At 39.1% G+C, this 15,449-nt stretch overlaps 2 protein-coding genes across 2 annotated transcripts; one reads left to right on the top strand and one right to left on the bottom strand.

Moving 5' to 3' along the window:
* The first annotated feature begins 1,337 nt into the window (after nucleotides 1-1,337).
* Nucleotides 1,338-9,676, top strand: sap30l (sap30-like). Its single transcript, XM_048237918.1, has 4 exons — nucleotides 1,338-2,121; nucleotides 5,439-5,561; nucleotides 5,968-6,066; nucleotides 8,177-9,676. Exons 1-4 carry the CDS (start codon nucleotides 1,936-1,938, stop codon nucleotides 8,303-8,305), a joined length of 537 nt encoding a protein of 178 aa, XP_048093875.1. The 5' UTR covers nucleotides 1,338-1,935; the 3' UTR covers nucleotides 8,306-9,676.
* Nucleotides 9,677-12,256: 2,580 nt separating this feature from the next.
* Nucleotides 12,257-13,933, bottom strand: LOC125291011 (heart- and neural crest derivatives-expressed protein 1-like). The gene is made up of 2 exons (XM_048237519.1): nucleotides 13,220-13,933; nucleotides 12,257-13,009 (listed from the first exon to the last, which is right to left on the bottom strand). Exons 1-2 carry the CDS (start codon nucleotides 13,700-13,702, stop codon nucleotides 12,914-12,916), a joined length of 579 nt encoding a protein of 192 aa, XP_048093476.1. The 5' UTR covers nucleotides 13,703-13,933; the 3' UTR covers nucleotides 12,257-12,913.
* Between the last annotated feature and the right edge of the window lie 1,516 nt (nucleotides 13,934-15,449).

Genomic DNA, 15,449 nt, shown 5'->3' with positions numbered 1-15,449 from the left:
AATACATTGAGCCAATCATATGGTCTGTTGTGAAGACATCGTGCCAATCATGTGTTGTGATCTCGCCGCTGGAGCAAGATTGGTGTCGTGAAGCCTTGCGCACGCGCAGTTCGACCCAAAGACTGTGCCCGATGAGTGCCCATAAAACGTTGGTATATGGCCGCCGAGTGGAGGGACTTGCCTAAAAGGACTTTGATTTAGCTTAGAAAAAGAATGTTGCCCTTTATCTCGATTAGTTGTCAACTATTAAAATAATTGCCAACTTAGTAGGCTGATAGGTTAATCTTATTTTTTAGGGAAAACCCCTTCAGCTGTAGGCCTATTTCTGTAACTGTAAATTGAGAAACACTGAAACATTTGTTCACAATTTTCTGACATTTTGTCGAAAAAATAACCAGTAGATTAATCGGCTATGACGATAATCGTTAGTTGCCGCCTTATTGAGCATGAGGGTCCTGGTCCCTGCAGGTCCAGTGGTGAGGTCATATGATTTCATGACACTAGTCCTTGCCATAGGTCCTAGCTGAATGAACATCCACTGACTCGATTCCAACCAACTGAATGCTTTCCAGAAATTCCTAGTTCAAAATCATAGTTCTAGTTCACTTTACTGTGTCAAAGGCTGCTGAAAAGTCTAAGTTAAAGTTAGGCTACTCTCAATGCTTCAGGCATAGGCTACTCTTAAGAGACTGCTTAAGGTCTAGCAAACCGAGATCAGAATTTTTTTTAAAGGCCATATTTTCAAGAATATTTGAAAACAAGGGAAGACAGGAGACCAATGTATAATTCTTCACACCAAATGGTACATGAAACTTCTTGCTAAGTAACCCTACTTAACAAATAACAAAAACAACACGATTTACTTTTAGTAAAAGTTTAGTTAAGTTATGAGGGTAGATTAGCCTACTTGTAGAGCTACTGATTTAGCACTCGTCGTGTCGTACGTAGCCTACAAGGCAAAGCTGGAGCAAACACGGACGGCAGTCTCTCAATCGCATTGCGCAGTTGTTTGTCTTTGGAGTTTTTAATGCTATTCTAATGAAAGGGCAAATCCGTGAGGTTTAGGTCTAGTGAGATCCTTGACATTTACAATCACGTACATAAGAAATGTTCGAACTAGTCCCACATATTTGACGGGTATGCATGCCATTATCGACCAGAGAGTTGGAACGACCATAGCAGTTTGAAATTTCAAGCAACAGAAACAATTGAGTACGGAAGTGAATTACGAAAGAGCGACATACTGAAAGTCCAATCACAGTCAAGAATAACACATGGAGGCCCGCCTGCTAAGGATTCTGGCCAATAGAGGACAATCAGGCAAACTTCCGCCAGGACTTCCGAACGTGCTCTATTGTACAATCTGTTCAAGAGAGGTCTTGTGTCGAGTAAGACTACCGTGTCTTCACGTTGCATGCAGTTTACGAGTGTACGATTTTAGGGATTTTTGCAAAGTTATTTATTGTGACTTAGCAAAATCGAGAGGCCTGCATTAATGTCAGGTTATTTGAGGTTAAACCTGCAGTTGAGTATAACTGTGGCTTGATAACTGTGTGTTTCTCATAACACCAATGTGTATGGCAAAAGGTTTGCTTACTGCTGGATAGATAGCAACTACTTAGCTAACGTTCGTTACCTGTGTAACTATTGGCAAACGTTAGCAAAGTTGGCGTAAGTTGTCAGTAGAGTAGGCAGTTAGTACGTTACTCGGGGTCAAGCTTCGTAGTAACTATGTGTAACGTTAGTTGCGACGAACTCTAAAGATAATGCGACGTGAAGCGGCGGCGTTTTGAGATTTTCCATCTCCGCTGCACATTTTCCGCCATTCAAAGGATTAACGTTTGTGTTACTTGCGAGCGAGCTAGCTAGCATCGTTAGTTGCCTTGTCAGCCTAGACATCTAGTTTAAAGCAGGAGCAAACAGCAGAAGTCCAACATGAATGGTTTTAGCACAGAAGAAGACAGCCACGATGGTCCCCCTGCTCCGCCGTTCTATGGGCAAAGCTGCTGTTTGATTGAGGATGGTGAACGTTGCGGCCGATCAGCTGGAAACGCCTCCTTCAGCAAGAGGATCCAGAAAAGCATTTCGCAGAAGAAACTGAAGTTAGACATCGACAAGAGCGTGAGTAGCTAACGTTGCGTATGTTCAAATCACACAACATGCAAGGACCATTATGTCATGCACTACCATATTCTAGTCATTCAGTAACGTTAGCTTCACTTAACGGCTAACGTTAAGTTTACTGTTACATGTGCCATCTAAATAGCCCATGTATTGTATTGGGTAACTGTCATTAAACAAATTTAATTATTGTATGTCTAATGTGTGTATCAAATGTATCTGTCTGCGTGTCGAAGTGAACGTAACGTTTTTACAGTTTGCATTCGTTCATCATTACTAATGTTAACGTTAGACTAATTGCACGAGTTCGGCGTGACAAACAACCACCGCACCATCAAGGAAGCCCATAGTTAGCGTTAACGTTGCTAAGCTAATCGATTTAGAAGTCCGGTTGCTGCCATTTGCTCGGCTTCATCAAGAATAATGTCGCTAGCTTGCTAACAATTATTGGTACTCGTGGATATGTAAGCAGGTGGCGTCTGTTAACCAGATAAAACTAGTGGATCCTGTCGACAAAATGAAGAAACGTTAAGTTAATTGTGTTGCCAGCAAGTTTATCTTGAGTCGTTTTCTGGCTCACCAGAAAAGCATGGAGCCGTAACGTCGGTGTCTACTCAGGATGGGGTGGCTAATCTGATCAACACACAAAGTATACATACTTCGTTTTGACATGATTGTTTTATTTACACAAGCGAAATTCACTTATCGCTTTTCTTTTACTAACTTGACAAGGCCAATAAGTGTTAGGCCTGTGTATCACATTGTATCAATGTAACAATGTGTTTTATCCATTCAATGGTCAGTAGAGCCCTCTGGGTTTCCCACAACCTTCCTCAAAATGTAGGGGGGTAGCATGACGCCATACAATATTCAAGCGTTTTCAAAGTAAGTAACAAATCATGGACGTTTACTGGAGTTGTGGTGCGCTCCTGTCATTTCGATCGTGTAGTGTAAAGTGGCAATCCGACCTGTTTTAACTCCACACGTCTTTCTTGTCACTTTACGACAATATGAAACCTGTTTGCCATTATACGTCTTTTAGTCCAGGCTCATGCAAATAGTGTCGTGGACAATATTAAGTCAAGAAGTGAGCTTTCTCCAGCACCAAACAGGAAGGGGTAAAGCAGTCTACAGAAGCACAGGATTATTAGTTATTTCCTTTCATATAAATGATTATTATTCCACCTGACATAACAACTGTATAGCCAAACGACCTGCCTGAAAATTCTTCCACTTATCTGTAGACTGTTCATGCATATGGAGACTAATTTCATGTCGTTGTATAGCCTACACAACACTGCAGGTTTGGGATGTCACACGAGACAATGCTGCAGAAGCACAAAAATATGACTGATAGGAATGGCCTGTGAGTCATTTATACAAGCCTTGTTGAGTTCCTGTTGATATCTGGTGCAGGATGGGAAATCATAAAGATAAATGGGACATTGGATTTCCCCAAATCAGGTTTTGGCAGTTTATCTTCAATTGCACGCACCAAAACCATGGTATACTATTCATAAATAGTGGGTGATTAATGTGAGGGGAGGAAAAATATCGAAAGCTAAACCCCTCAAACTTGGTAGCGGCAATGCAAGACTATTCTGGGAGAGCATTCTTCACAATTATCATTATAAATGCTTGCATTTCGTAATTGCATCGATGTCCTCACTTCGAACCAACTATAAAAATAACTTCATCTAATCACACATACATCACCTTGTGATTCACCTTTTGCACCAATGTGAAAAAATCGACATGTCTGGAAAAACCGCCGCATGCAAGCAAATGTGACTTGTCCATGTAACCTTTAGAAATACATGTGTTTCCATCACTTGTTTTTCATTTTGTGATTTAGATATGGCTCATTCCTTGCGGAATCAGATAAGGTTGTTGCAGCACCATCTCAAATCCTATGTCTTCATGTTATTTTCAGCCCTTGAAATTATACCAGTTTTACAGTCTGAAAATCACATTATCTGGGAAGCAATGTTTGGCCATTAATATCTTCAAGTATTATTTACAGGCAGCCCAAACTTTGTAGGGTGGAAGACAAACATGTTCTCAGTATGACTGGACCATTAAAAGTTTGTACGGCAAATTGATTTTCTACAAGGCCCTAGATTTGGAAAAAAGTGCAAAAAGAGTGACATTAAGGGTAGTATAAACTTGTTGTACACATTTGGTAATATTATTTTCTTAACATACTATGTTTTATTAATTTTGTACCAATATTTGAACTCTCCACATATAATGGACTTGGAGATTGTAAGGATTTAACAAAGGGAAGTTTTGTTTTTCGGTCATTTTTCATTTCAAGTAGCTCAGTATAGGCATTTAGTGTACAAAGTGGCAATGTTGTACCATAGATAAATAAATAAAAAAATCATTGTTTTGCCTCATGGACAAGAACAAAAATGCATTGGTATACAGTACAATGTAGCTAAGTAAGTGTATTTATGTATGAATGAAACATGGTACATCATTGGCACTTTATACACAAAATGATTATACACTGAACTATTTCCACGTTGATGTTCATGCTCCTACTAGCTACCCCACATACCATTTTTGTCCTGTGAACATTAGCAAAAAATGCAATCACACTTTGTTTTATCCTTAATATCTTCATCTGCATTTGTTGCAGAGACCTCAAATTTTGGCTCAACACGAATAAATTATTGTATTTGCACACAAAATAATGATTAGTGTCATGTGGATACAAAAAATGAGTTTAGAATACCCTCAATGTCACCAGTTTTGCATTTTGCTCCATATCTAGGGCCTTATATAAAACTAATGACCATGCAGTACAAACTTGTAACAGTCCAATCATACTGAGAACATGTCTGTCCTCCACCCTACAAAGTTTGAGCAGGCTAGGAATAATACTTTTGAAGATATGAATGCTCAAACATGGCCTCCAAGAAGGCATTTTTGAGAGTGTAAAAATTACACAAAATCAAGAGTGAAAAAATGTATCAAAACATTGGAATTCAACAAAAATATTTTACAGGTCTTAGTTTTGGGACCTAAATATTAGATAGACAAACTTTGAGCAAAATCTGAGACAACGCAGCAACCATTTAACTGTTTTTTTTTCTTCTGATTTGACATGGAACGACCCATATGCACATTTTCAAGGTTAATGGGAATCTGCCTAGGACAATTTAACCTGCTACAACTACTCAATGTCAGAAAGGTTCCCAAGATGGAAAAAAGAATCTGCACAGCCTAGCCTACTTTTGAAATTGGTTTCCAATATTCGTTGTTGTTTGACGGATAACATGACCTCTGTATGTCATTTATTGTATATGTAGGTCCGCCATCTGTACATTTGTGACTTCCACAAGAACTTTATTCAAAGTGTTCGCAACAAAAGGAAGAGAAAAACCAGCGACGATGGCGGCGAGTCTCCTGATCATGATGTTGAGGTGCCTGAGGTGAGCATGTATATATGGTGACCTCCGCTAACAGAGAGAGGGCCTAAATTGACCCTTTTTCAAATAGATCTCTTTCTCGAGGTCACAGAGTACTGTCGATACGAGGGGGGAAAAAGACAATTTATGTTCTGCCTTGCTCGAGTTGCTGCAGCTACAGTGCTAGCCTATGTTTGGGGCATGTTCATGAGCCCACGAGTCCTTTAAGCAACTTCAGAAGCAGCTCTTGATTCACAATGTCAGACTTGATCTTTGAAGTTAATCCTCAAAGGGGTATTTAATAAATCTGGCAAATGTCTTCCCAGAATTAATTTACATTGGCATTCTTTGATTTTTTTTCAATCCAGAAGCCCTCAATTGCATATGAGAAGTTGAATAAATGGGGGTGGTATTTGTGTTTGTGTTGTAGGTGGACCTGTTTCAACTGCAGGTGAATACACTGCGACGCTACAAGAGGCACTACAAACTCCAAACCCGGCCGGGACTCAACAAAGCCCAGCTGGCTGAGGTAATTCTGTCTTTGTCACTCAATAACATAATGTGTAGTTCACCAGAGCAGACAGTTAATGGGAAGACATTTAATGCTACGTTTACACGTGGCCGGCTATTTTCATAAACGGACATTTCACCCTCTCCGTTTTCAAAAATAACACCTGTCAGTTTTCAGAAGTTTTCCTTTACACTAAACTGGGTATATGCCTTCAAGAGCATGCCAAACCTGTGCGTGGCAGTGTAACGAGAAGCTCAAGCCCATGTTAGCCAATCAGAATCACGAAAATATCAACAACAGCAACGAATCACTTCCTCTTTATCTTTTGAACTGACTAAAAATCTCTGCCTCGTCACAAATCTCTGTTTGTACGTCTTTAGACACAAAGGAACAAACAGTTTTCCCAAAAAAACGATCAGCCCAGAGTTTTTAAAAACTGTGTTTGCGGGGGGATAAACCTCCGTTTGTGTCTAAATGACATGGTCAAACGCAGAAAAACATCACCAGTTGCATTGTTTTTGTTGTCATCTAAACGGGGCCTGATTCTGATAGTTTCCGGTCAGTCAGTCAAACTTCACTGGCATGTTTTTTTTGGCATGCACAAGTATGCATATTGCTCTGTGGTGACGTAAAAAAAAAAATGGGACAATCAGACTAACTCTCTGAAACAAAAATAGTATTGTGTAAATGGAGATGTTTCAAAGCTACCTATTTAAGGTACTAGTGAGCATTTGTGATTGGTTCACTTAAAAACCAAAACACACCAGAACAATGCAGTACTAAAGATGGACGTTTAGCGGTTTATTGCACACCTAAGTCTCTTCTCTATTCCTCAAGTCACTTTCACAAGTAAAAAACAAAACAAAAAAAAACCCTCATGGCCCTGAAATGGCGTAAATCTGACACCTTCATTTTGGGAATGGGCTCTTTGCACAAACGGCTTGTTTGTTTCCAGTGGAGCCAGGTGTGTTTGAACCTGCCGCTATTGCTAACGTAATTAGTGTCTACACCGACCTGGTTGGGTGTTGCACCTAGTAAATCAGCACGATTACTATGAAGAAGGATTTATGCGAGTTAAAACTGTTATTATTGGGCAAACAAGATATTCAGTGTCGGAGTGAAGATGTTAGGAGCAGAATATAACTGAAGATGCCGTTACAACAGTTAATGCTCCACCTGAAACAAAGTGGCTGCATTGAGAGCCTTGCATGCAAGTAGCCCATTAGGCTCCATCGGCCCCGCCACCTTTCCACACACAGTTCACGTGCTACTGGCTGCTGCAACTGACACATTACCTAGCTTGTATGCATCTCCTTATGAACAATTATTCCACCCCTAGATACTCATGATTGGGTCTGTACCCTTGTTGTACATATGAACATGTAGTGGGCGGTGGGTAGCATAGTGGTTAAGGAGCTGGGCTAGTGTGCAGTACCCTGAAAAGTTGTGAGTTCAATTCCTGGCATCCACCGTTGTGCCCTTGAGCAAGGCACTTAACCCCAAGTTGTTCCAGGGACATTGTGATCCCTTGTAATATAGTTGACATATGTAAGTCACTTTGGACAACAGTCTGCTAAATGCATAAATGCATAAAATACCGGTATAAATATGCATACAAATTGACTGATGCCTCAATTGGCCCACTTGGGCTGTGAATTGACAACATAGATCCAAAGCAGAAATCTTAGGCTATGACTGACTGCTTATTTCCCCCATTATATGTCTTGTAAAACATAGCAGATTTAAATATACAGCAACAATGTATAAGTTTAAGACTGAAAGCAACAACTTTGTTCCCCACTCTAGCTGTTATATTCTATAGATTGATAAATGAGTGTTTGTGGGGAGAGCTTTCTTCTAGTTGTGGTCTGGTGCACAAGAGTGCGAGCACATGTTTTGTGTGTGTGTGTTTCAGAGAAGGGAGTGGTATCCCCAGGTGGTGAAGCAGTTCCTCTTAATGAGTCCAACACGTCATTTACTGTATAAACGGCAAGCTAATAATCGCAGCCAGTGAATGCCCGTTCTCAGTTGGTCCTACATCCCTCTTTCTGTTGCCGTCGCCAAAACACAACTTCTGCTTTTAGCTGTCTTATCATCCTGCTGAGCTGCTTTGTTGTTTACCTTTCAGACGGTGAGCCGTCATTTCCGGAATATTCCTGTGAACGAGAAGGAGACGCTCACCTACTTCATTTACATGGTGAAGAGCAGCAAGAGTCGACTGGACCAGAAGCCGGACAGCAGCAAACAGCTGGAATGAGTGTCACTGGGAGGCACAAATACAAAACAATAACAGTAGAGCTCTACCGAGGGACAGCTAGCTGCCTTTGACTCCTACCCACTGTCTACAGAGTTGGGCAACGGTCTACAAGTCAAGATGAAGGCTTAAATACAACAAAAGAAAAAGACAACAACAAAAATCCACATCCATTAGGGTCAAGCAGTCTAGGGTAACTGCCTTAAGAATATCAATATTATTTCGGATCTAGCTTTGACTGTTATCAGAATATGATTTTCCTGTGCCAAACCATAGGGAAAGGAAAGAAATGTCAACGGACATGCTTAAGGTTTTATATATATACACATATATGCTCAACATGGAGGAGTAGAGGTGGGCAAAGAAAGCGCTGGCTGGCTCGGAGTGCTATATGCTCTTCAACACTATAGCAGTGTGCTTCTGTGTGTGTCCGTAAGGGAGGGAAGGAGTGAGTGAGTGAGAGTGTGTGTGTCTGAGTGTATGCGTGTTCGCACATACCTGCACCAGATAGGTCCTTTTCTGATGTGTCTTCATTTGCTTAGGAACTAGCAGCATGAACATATATATATATATATATATTGCTTTGTCTTCATGAAATGTCAGTACTTCTATATGATGGATTTTTTGTAGACAAATTAGATTTACTGTAGAACTGTGTTCTGGTCATTTTTAAATTGAATACTGATGTGTATCATAATTTATCTTTGTGTTTTCGGCTGTAAAATAGACCTGAGGTTACAAGGGTGACCTTTTGTTAATGTGATTTAAAATCTATACAGCTCTCGTTAAAAAGAAAATAAATGAATACAATTTAAAATAAATAAATAAGTAAGATCTACAATTCTGATGTCACACCTTGACATAACTGTAATGGAATGCTGATAAGAGTATTGGGTAAGGAGATAGAGGGGACTATTTATATACTAATGAAGGCAATGGTGGAACATTAAGCCAGAGACTCTTTTCTGACATCAGAACTATGTGAGTCTGGACTGGGTCTCTCAAAACCAGTTGCTCCTTGGGTCATTAGAAATCATGTGGTTGTGTAAGTGAGTATAATTAATCATGGAAAAACTTCTCAATGCCTGCTCACATAGACCACATGCCAAACGCTGGCTTAGCCGATGGTGCCCTAGTACTTTTTATTAGTTTTGTCTTTGTTTTCACATGTGCTTTTTTCCTTAACACACATGGCCATGCTAACATTTCACAGATACCTTAGTGTCACTGTGAGTTGTTTTCTTTTTCTTTTTTCAGCAACTTTTTAAATTCATGTTTTTTAACACATTGATTGTGCTATGTTGACTTCCTTGTAGTAGGGCACCTGTATGTATATGTCTGTGCATTGGTTTAAATAAACTGGTTATATACAGATCTTTGGCTGTATGTCCTGAATATCATGTACAAATATTACATATAGCAGGGTTCCCACGGGTCATGGAATTTCTGGAATATCATGGAATTTTGGAAAGTCAGGGAATTTTTTCATTTTTGGGGCAAAATCATGGAATATCAGGGAATTTTGTTGTAGCCGTTTAAAATGTACTTGCCAAATATAATACATTAATTCAAATATTTCCACGCCGAATTGGAGTATGTCTGGTTATTAGCTTAACTGCTTGCTTAAGTAGCCCAATTGATTTATTCAATGCCTATTTATTCATTTCCCGCTCTAAAGAAGTAAAAGATTCTTGAATGCTGCACGTCTCTGAAATCATTGGTCGGTATATTGTACAATTAATGATATAACTAGTCATTTTTTTGTCAGGGAAAAGTCATGGAATTTTACATTTGACTTGGTAACCCTTATATAATCAAAACTTTAAGTTTTAGCAATAAATTGTGAAATACTTTTTCAAGCCTGTCCACAACTAAAGTACATTAGAGAAGGCGATGTGGCCTGCACTATCCCTATGGTAGTTACAGAGCATTCTGTTCATAAGCATTCTTCGGCTTTGTTGATCAAGTTCATTTTTGCAGTTCAGTGGTCATTGTAAAGCTCAATAGAATGATTTAGTGTGACTGCTTGCTGGGTGTGAAATGGTCTGCTATTTAATTGCATCCAATACCTACACCATAACAGTCTATCTGGCATATGGATTGGATTCTTGACCAGAGATTGTATGCATGTATGTCAAAATATCAACGCCAATGTTCTCATGAGATACATAACACAATGACCATGTGTTTATTTCCCCTGACAATTCTGTTCTCCAGAGAAACCAAACCCTGGACTTTTCATGCATATGAAACATTGAGAATTTTCCACTTGAGGTAAGTAGGCCTAGTGAAGTGGGGTTTTTTGGTCAGAAGTGTATTCTATGACGTCAGGTTATTTCGCTAGTTTCCACATGGGGGTGCCAGTGAGGGGAGTTGAAAGTAATTGGGGGAGGGGGGACAAGGTTATTAACTTTGCTATGAGCCATCCTAGCTATTACTGCCATGTTTGTTTAATCTTTGCTATATATCTAATCTTTGCTATATATCTCTTAACCAGTGGCAGTTGCTAGCACAGTTCGAATTACAGGGGGTACTGGGTCTTCATTGGGGGGTATAGTACCCCCTGTAATTCGAACTGTGCTAGCAACTGCCACTGGTTAAGAGATGTATAGCAAAGATTAGATATATAGGTTAGTTAGCAAGTTAATTCTCTATTTAAATAAACCTTTACATTGTGATGAGGTAAAATCGATTGCCATTTCCAAGGAGATGAACTCCATAGCCTAGGTGTCCATTCTCAGTTTATCTTGAATAAATTATTGTGCCCTTTTGAAATTACTTTGGCACAGATCCTGTGTTTTTATATTACCGGTATGCACAAGAGGGTCTGATGTAGCTAAGACATAATAGTGAAACCTGTGGAAACATAAAAAGACCCAAGTAGCCTAGGCTAAATATGTGCTAGTATTTGAATTTGTTTTTAATTGGTTGGTATTGTTTTTACATTCAATTATTTCATATTTTTAATTTGATAAATGTAGTTTCATCTGAAAACCCTGATAGCCTACTATCTTATTACTAACTACTAACTATTTTTTTTATTCAAAGAGACACTTTAGGAAAAGGAAAGGGCACACAGACATCAGGCACTTTTTTGGTGCTAAAAGAGTAAGCAGGAAATATTAACACTAAGATCTACAAACAATTACATTAAAAGTGTAGGTGCAGTTAGGTTTTATACACTGTTCATATGTGTTAAGGAAAGGGGTACCCAGCAGACAGGAGAGGCACAGGATAAAAGCTGTGAGCAGGCCGCAGGGAGACGACACGATGAGGGCAGAGGGCAGAGATGATCAAAACAGTTCTCTTTTGGATATACAGTATAAGAACGATGAGATATTCTGTAGCCTACTGATTATTAGTTTGTCGCATGTTTAGACCTTGTGTGTTGTGCAACACATGTTGCACTTGGCGATCACGGTGGGGATTGATATGGTAATGGGCCATGATGGTCATAGAAGAAGTGAAGGAGCAGTACCCCCCAATTATGGTGGGGTAATTCGCACTCTGGTTGCTAGTGTGCTAAAGAACTGGCTAAGCAGCAGAACTACACGAGAATCCTGAGGGATTCAACCCAAACCCTTTCCAATTTGCTCCATGCATATTCAACTCTGTCCTCTAAAACTGATGAACTAAAAGATTAAGTCCAGTAGGCCATATTTCCCGTGGAAGAGCACCCCGGAGAACAGCTTTAAAAAAAATGTATTTGGATATTTATTTTTTTTAAATCCCTCGTGCACGCCATGTTTGGTAATGTTGGATTTTGTTAACTCCCTGTAACCAGGTGCGTGACCTACTCCACACGCAATCATTTCCGAGCAGGGATTGCTGGACTAATTTTGTGGTGGCTCAATTTAGGAAACAGATTTCTTCTTAGAACATTGCACTGTATCGAGGTTGTTTTCTAACTTTGACTACAAAAATGAATTGACAAATGTATTTATTTTTGACCTGTACAGGCTATTGCCATTCTTATCACATTACAACATTCCATTTGTGCAGTGAAAAATACGTCAAGCATCATGTGTAATTCATTGACATAAGTCAAAAGTTCAGGTGAGGTAATAGTCAATAAATGACAAAAAAGGACTCAAAAATATGCGTAAAAACGCAAGTGCGAAGACAATAGTACCACTTGTAATTTTGTGTCAACTTCATTTCTTATTGTAAACTTTTACAATTTTGATAGGCCTAATTTTGTAATTTGTTTAAAAGACAAATCAGCAATTACAAAAGCTGAACTTTTATTCCCCATCAAAAGTTAATAAAGTGGACTTATCCATTTGGGGATGGCGAGCGTCATTGCCCTGAGAGTTCGGTTGGAGACGCTAGCAATTTTCCAAAATGATTTAATTTAAATCCTGAATTCAATCCAGATTCAGTTTTAAATTAAAAATCAAATATCCTTGAGGTATAATTATTTGTGATATGATGTGGAATCTGTGATATAGGCTTATAGGCAAACATGTGACAAAGTTTATGGAAGTCGTTGCATAAAAATGAAACAACGATAAACACATTTGAAGCAGATATGAAGTTCTATAAATAATCTGATTGCACGTAGCCAATTTAGGCAGTTTAGCACTTGGCTTCTTCGTAGGCTAACCCCCTTCACGGATTTAACTCAAGTGCCCAAACTTGCTGCGGCCATCCAGTTCGTCCTTTTAATTTCTTTTCACGACAATATTCCTCTGGCTTGTCTTCATTCTGAAAAAAAGGCATAATTTAGCTGTTCAAAAAGTACTTCAAGATCAGATGTCAGTCCCGGCATGTAATTATTGTAGGCTTTTCCCCCCGCTTGAACTAGGTTTGGCACTGATATTTGACTTAAATTATATAACAGGTAAAGGTAATATCTTGTTAGCCAATGCATACATTATTTGACAGATTTTTAACGAATTTACGCACGTAACTTACCTTTATAACTTCTCTAATCTCTCGTTTTCTTTTTGAGTCTGTGTTGTCACAATTCTGCAGTTCAGCCCTGAACCCCTCAGTCGCACTTCCACTGGATAAAACATTCATGAGGTAGGAAATGTAACTTGTGGCAAGTCTTAATGTTTTTATCTTGGACAGTTTCGTGTCCGAGGGAACGTTGGGGATGCAGTCTCTCAATTCAGCAAATGCGATATTAATGTTCTCTGTCCTCCGCCGCTCCTTTTTAGGAGCACTTGTTCGCCGTTGGACCATCTCGGCTGCAAAGGAGTCTTGCTGGTTCCCATGGACCGATACAGCCTCTCCAAATTCTGTCCAATTTGATGTGTGTATTTGGAGATCTATAGGGTGCTCTCCGTTATTCAACCAGCTACGGAGGTAGGGGTTGTCTTGGTGACACCGTTGCGCGAAAGAAAATGTCTCATGCATGATATGGTGATGGTTATAGCTTCCGATTAGGTTCATTTTGAAGAATCACAGAACTGTTTCAAAGTTAATAACTTACGGCTGGGTATATTGAGTCTTCTGTATACGTTTTATATTTTCCGATGTTCTAGTAAAACCAACTCGCACACACTAGCCTACATGCCTTGGATATATGCTATACCATAAATCACAACCTATATTTAGACTATTTGATAGCCTACGTCCTATCAAGCATTTGTCATTTGAGGTAGCCTATGTTGAGAGACCAACCAGAATCTATCTCTGGAGAAATACCTCGTCACTAGACTTGGGTATAGCGAAGCGAGCTGAAAGCCAATAGGTCAGAACACACAAAGCAGGGTGGAGATTAGTTTATGAGCGCTACTTCTGGTTTACATGCCAAGTGACTGATGTTTGTTTACCAGCTCATTAAAGTAGAGGTTCTGAAATAACTGATAAGTATGTATTATGTAAGTAAGACACGTGGATTATGTGGTCTATTGTGTATTCTATTTGCATTTAAACAAAGCCAGCAATAAGGCGTCCAAATAATAATAATATAATAATAATAATAATAACAATAATGATGATGATGATGATGATGATGATAACGTTTACTATGTTTGCAGTGCATAACTAAACTTGTGGATCAATCCTCTGACTATAATCTTAGGCGTCTTTAACACCTTTTGTAGAGGAAAACGTGTTCCTTCAAAAGAGGCTCAGAGACTATTCATCTCCTCCTACTACTACTACTACTAATAATAATAATAATATTAATCATCATCATCATCATAATCATCATGACCATCATCATCATCATAATTGTGAATGATGAATGATTGAATGTTTGGCTTTAAAACATAACATGTGAACATAATATAGGCTATACTTTTTTATATATATTCTGGTGTTTGTAGATCAGCCATCTGATTTTAGTACATTTCTTCCTACTTTTAGCAGCCAGGTTTTTGCCATTTATATCAATTTTTCGACTAGCAATTTTTATGATGTTCCGTCTTCAATGTATGATGTTTATGTCCTGTTGTACAGGTTTTCTGTCAGATTGTTTGTGTAAGATAGAGGGGGGAGGGTTGTACTCTGCTCTAGAGCGCATTGCCTGTGTTACTACTCTCTTTGCTCTCCCAAGCCTCGAGATATCTGTTTAAGAAAAAGCAGTCCCATCTCTCTCTCCCTTTCTCGCCCACTCACTCTCCTTCTCTCTATCAGACTCTGTCTGGTTTTGGGTCTCATGTGCTTTATTGGCATGCCTGTGCAGTGGACAACATTGCCAAAGCTGGAAAAAAGAATAAACACTATGAATAAATGAAGAAAAAACAAACACATGGATAAGAGGCTAAAACAGACAAACAAATAAACACAAATCATTATGGGCATTGTCTCATTCTCTCTCTCTGCTTTCTTTCCACTCTAGATGTATCTGTGAGAGGTGATCCTTTGACCTTTGGAATGTAGTTAGGCACCACTGAATGTAGTTCGGCACCACTGCTGAGTGCTTATCTGTACACAGTTGTCTGAGAAGACTGACCAAAAATAACCACTGATCACATTGTTCAAATCCTCTTAACAAGACGTACCTGTGTTCCTGATGAGTTTTTGATGTCTTTTCTTTCTTTGACTGTAACTTCTGTGTGTGCACATTACAGCATCTGTTCAGAGATGTGTTTAGCTTTTATCCGAATCTACTTACAGTGCCTATAAAAAGTCTTCAGCCCCATGCTAAAGTTGACTAAAATGATAAATAAAAAAAGAGGAATTCCAAAAG

The sequence above is a fragment of the Alosa alosa genome, chromosome 2 (genome assembly GCF_017589495.1).
Source record: "Alosa alosa isolate M-15738 ecotype Scorff River chromosome 2, AALO_Geno_1.1, whole genome shotgun sequence".
Taxonomy (NCBI): domain Eukaryota; kingdom Metazoa; phylum Chordata; class Actinopteri; order Clupeiformes; family Clupeidae; genus Alosa; species Alosa alosa.
The sequence above is the reverse complement of the archived record's forward strand: the minus strand, read 5'-3'. Positions and strand labels throughout refer to the sequence as shown.

Excerpts from the sequence above, each read along its gene's own strand:
- sap30l (XM_048237918.1), top strand. The coding sequence starts at position 1,936 with ATGAATGGTTTTAGCACAGAAGAAGACAGCCACGATGGTCCCCCTGCT. Across the intron at positions 2,122-5,438 it reads AGTTAGACATCGACAAGAGC|GTCCGCCATCTGTACATTTG; the intron begins GTGAGTAGCTAA and ends TTGTATATGTAG. Across the intron at positions 5,562-5,967 it reads ATGATGTTGAGGTGCCTGAG|GTGGACCTGTTTCAACTGCA; the intron begins GTGAGCATGTAT and ends TTTGTGTTGTAG.
- LOC125291011 (XM_048237519.1), bottom strand. The coding sequence starts at position 13,702 with ATGAACCTAATCGGAAGCTATAACCATCACCATATCATGCATGAGACA. Across the intron at positions 13,010-13,219 it reads AGATTAGAGAAGTTATAAAG|AATGAAGACAAGCCAGAGGA; the intron begins GTAAGTTACGTG and ends CCTTTTTTTCAG.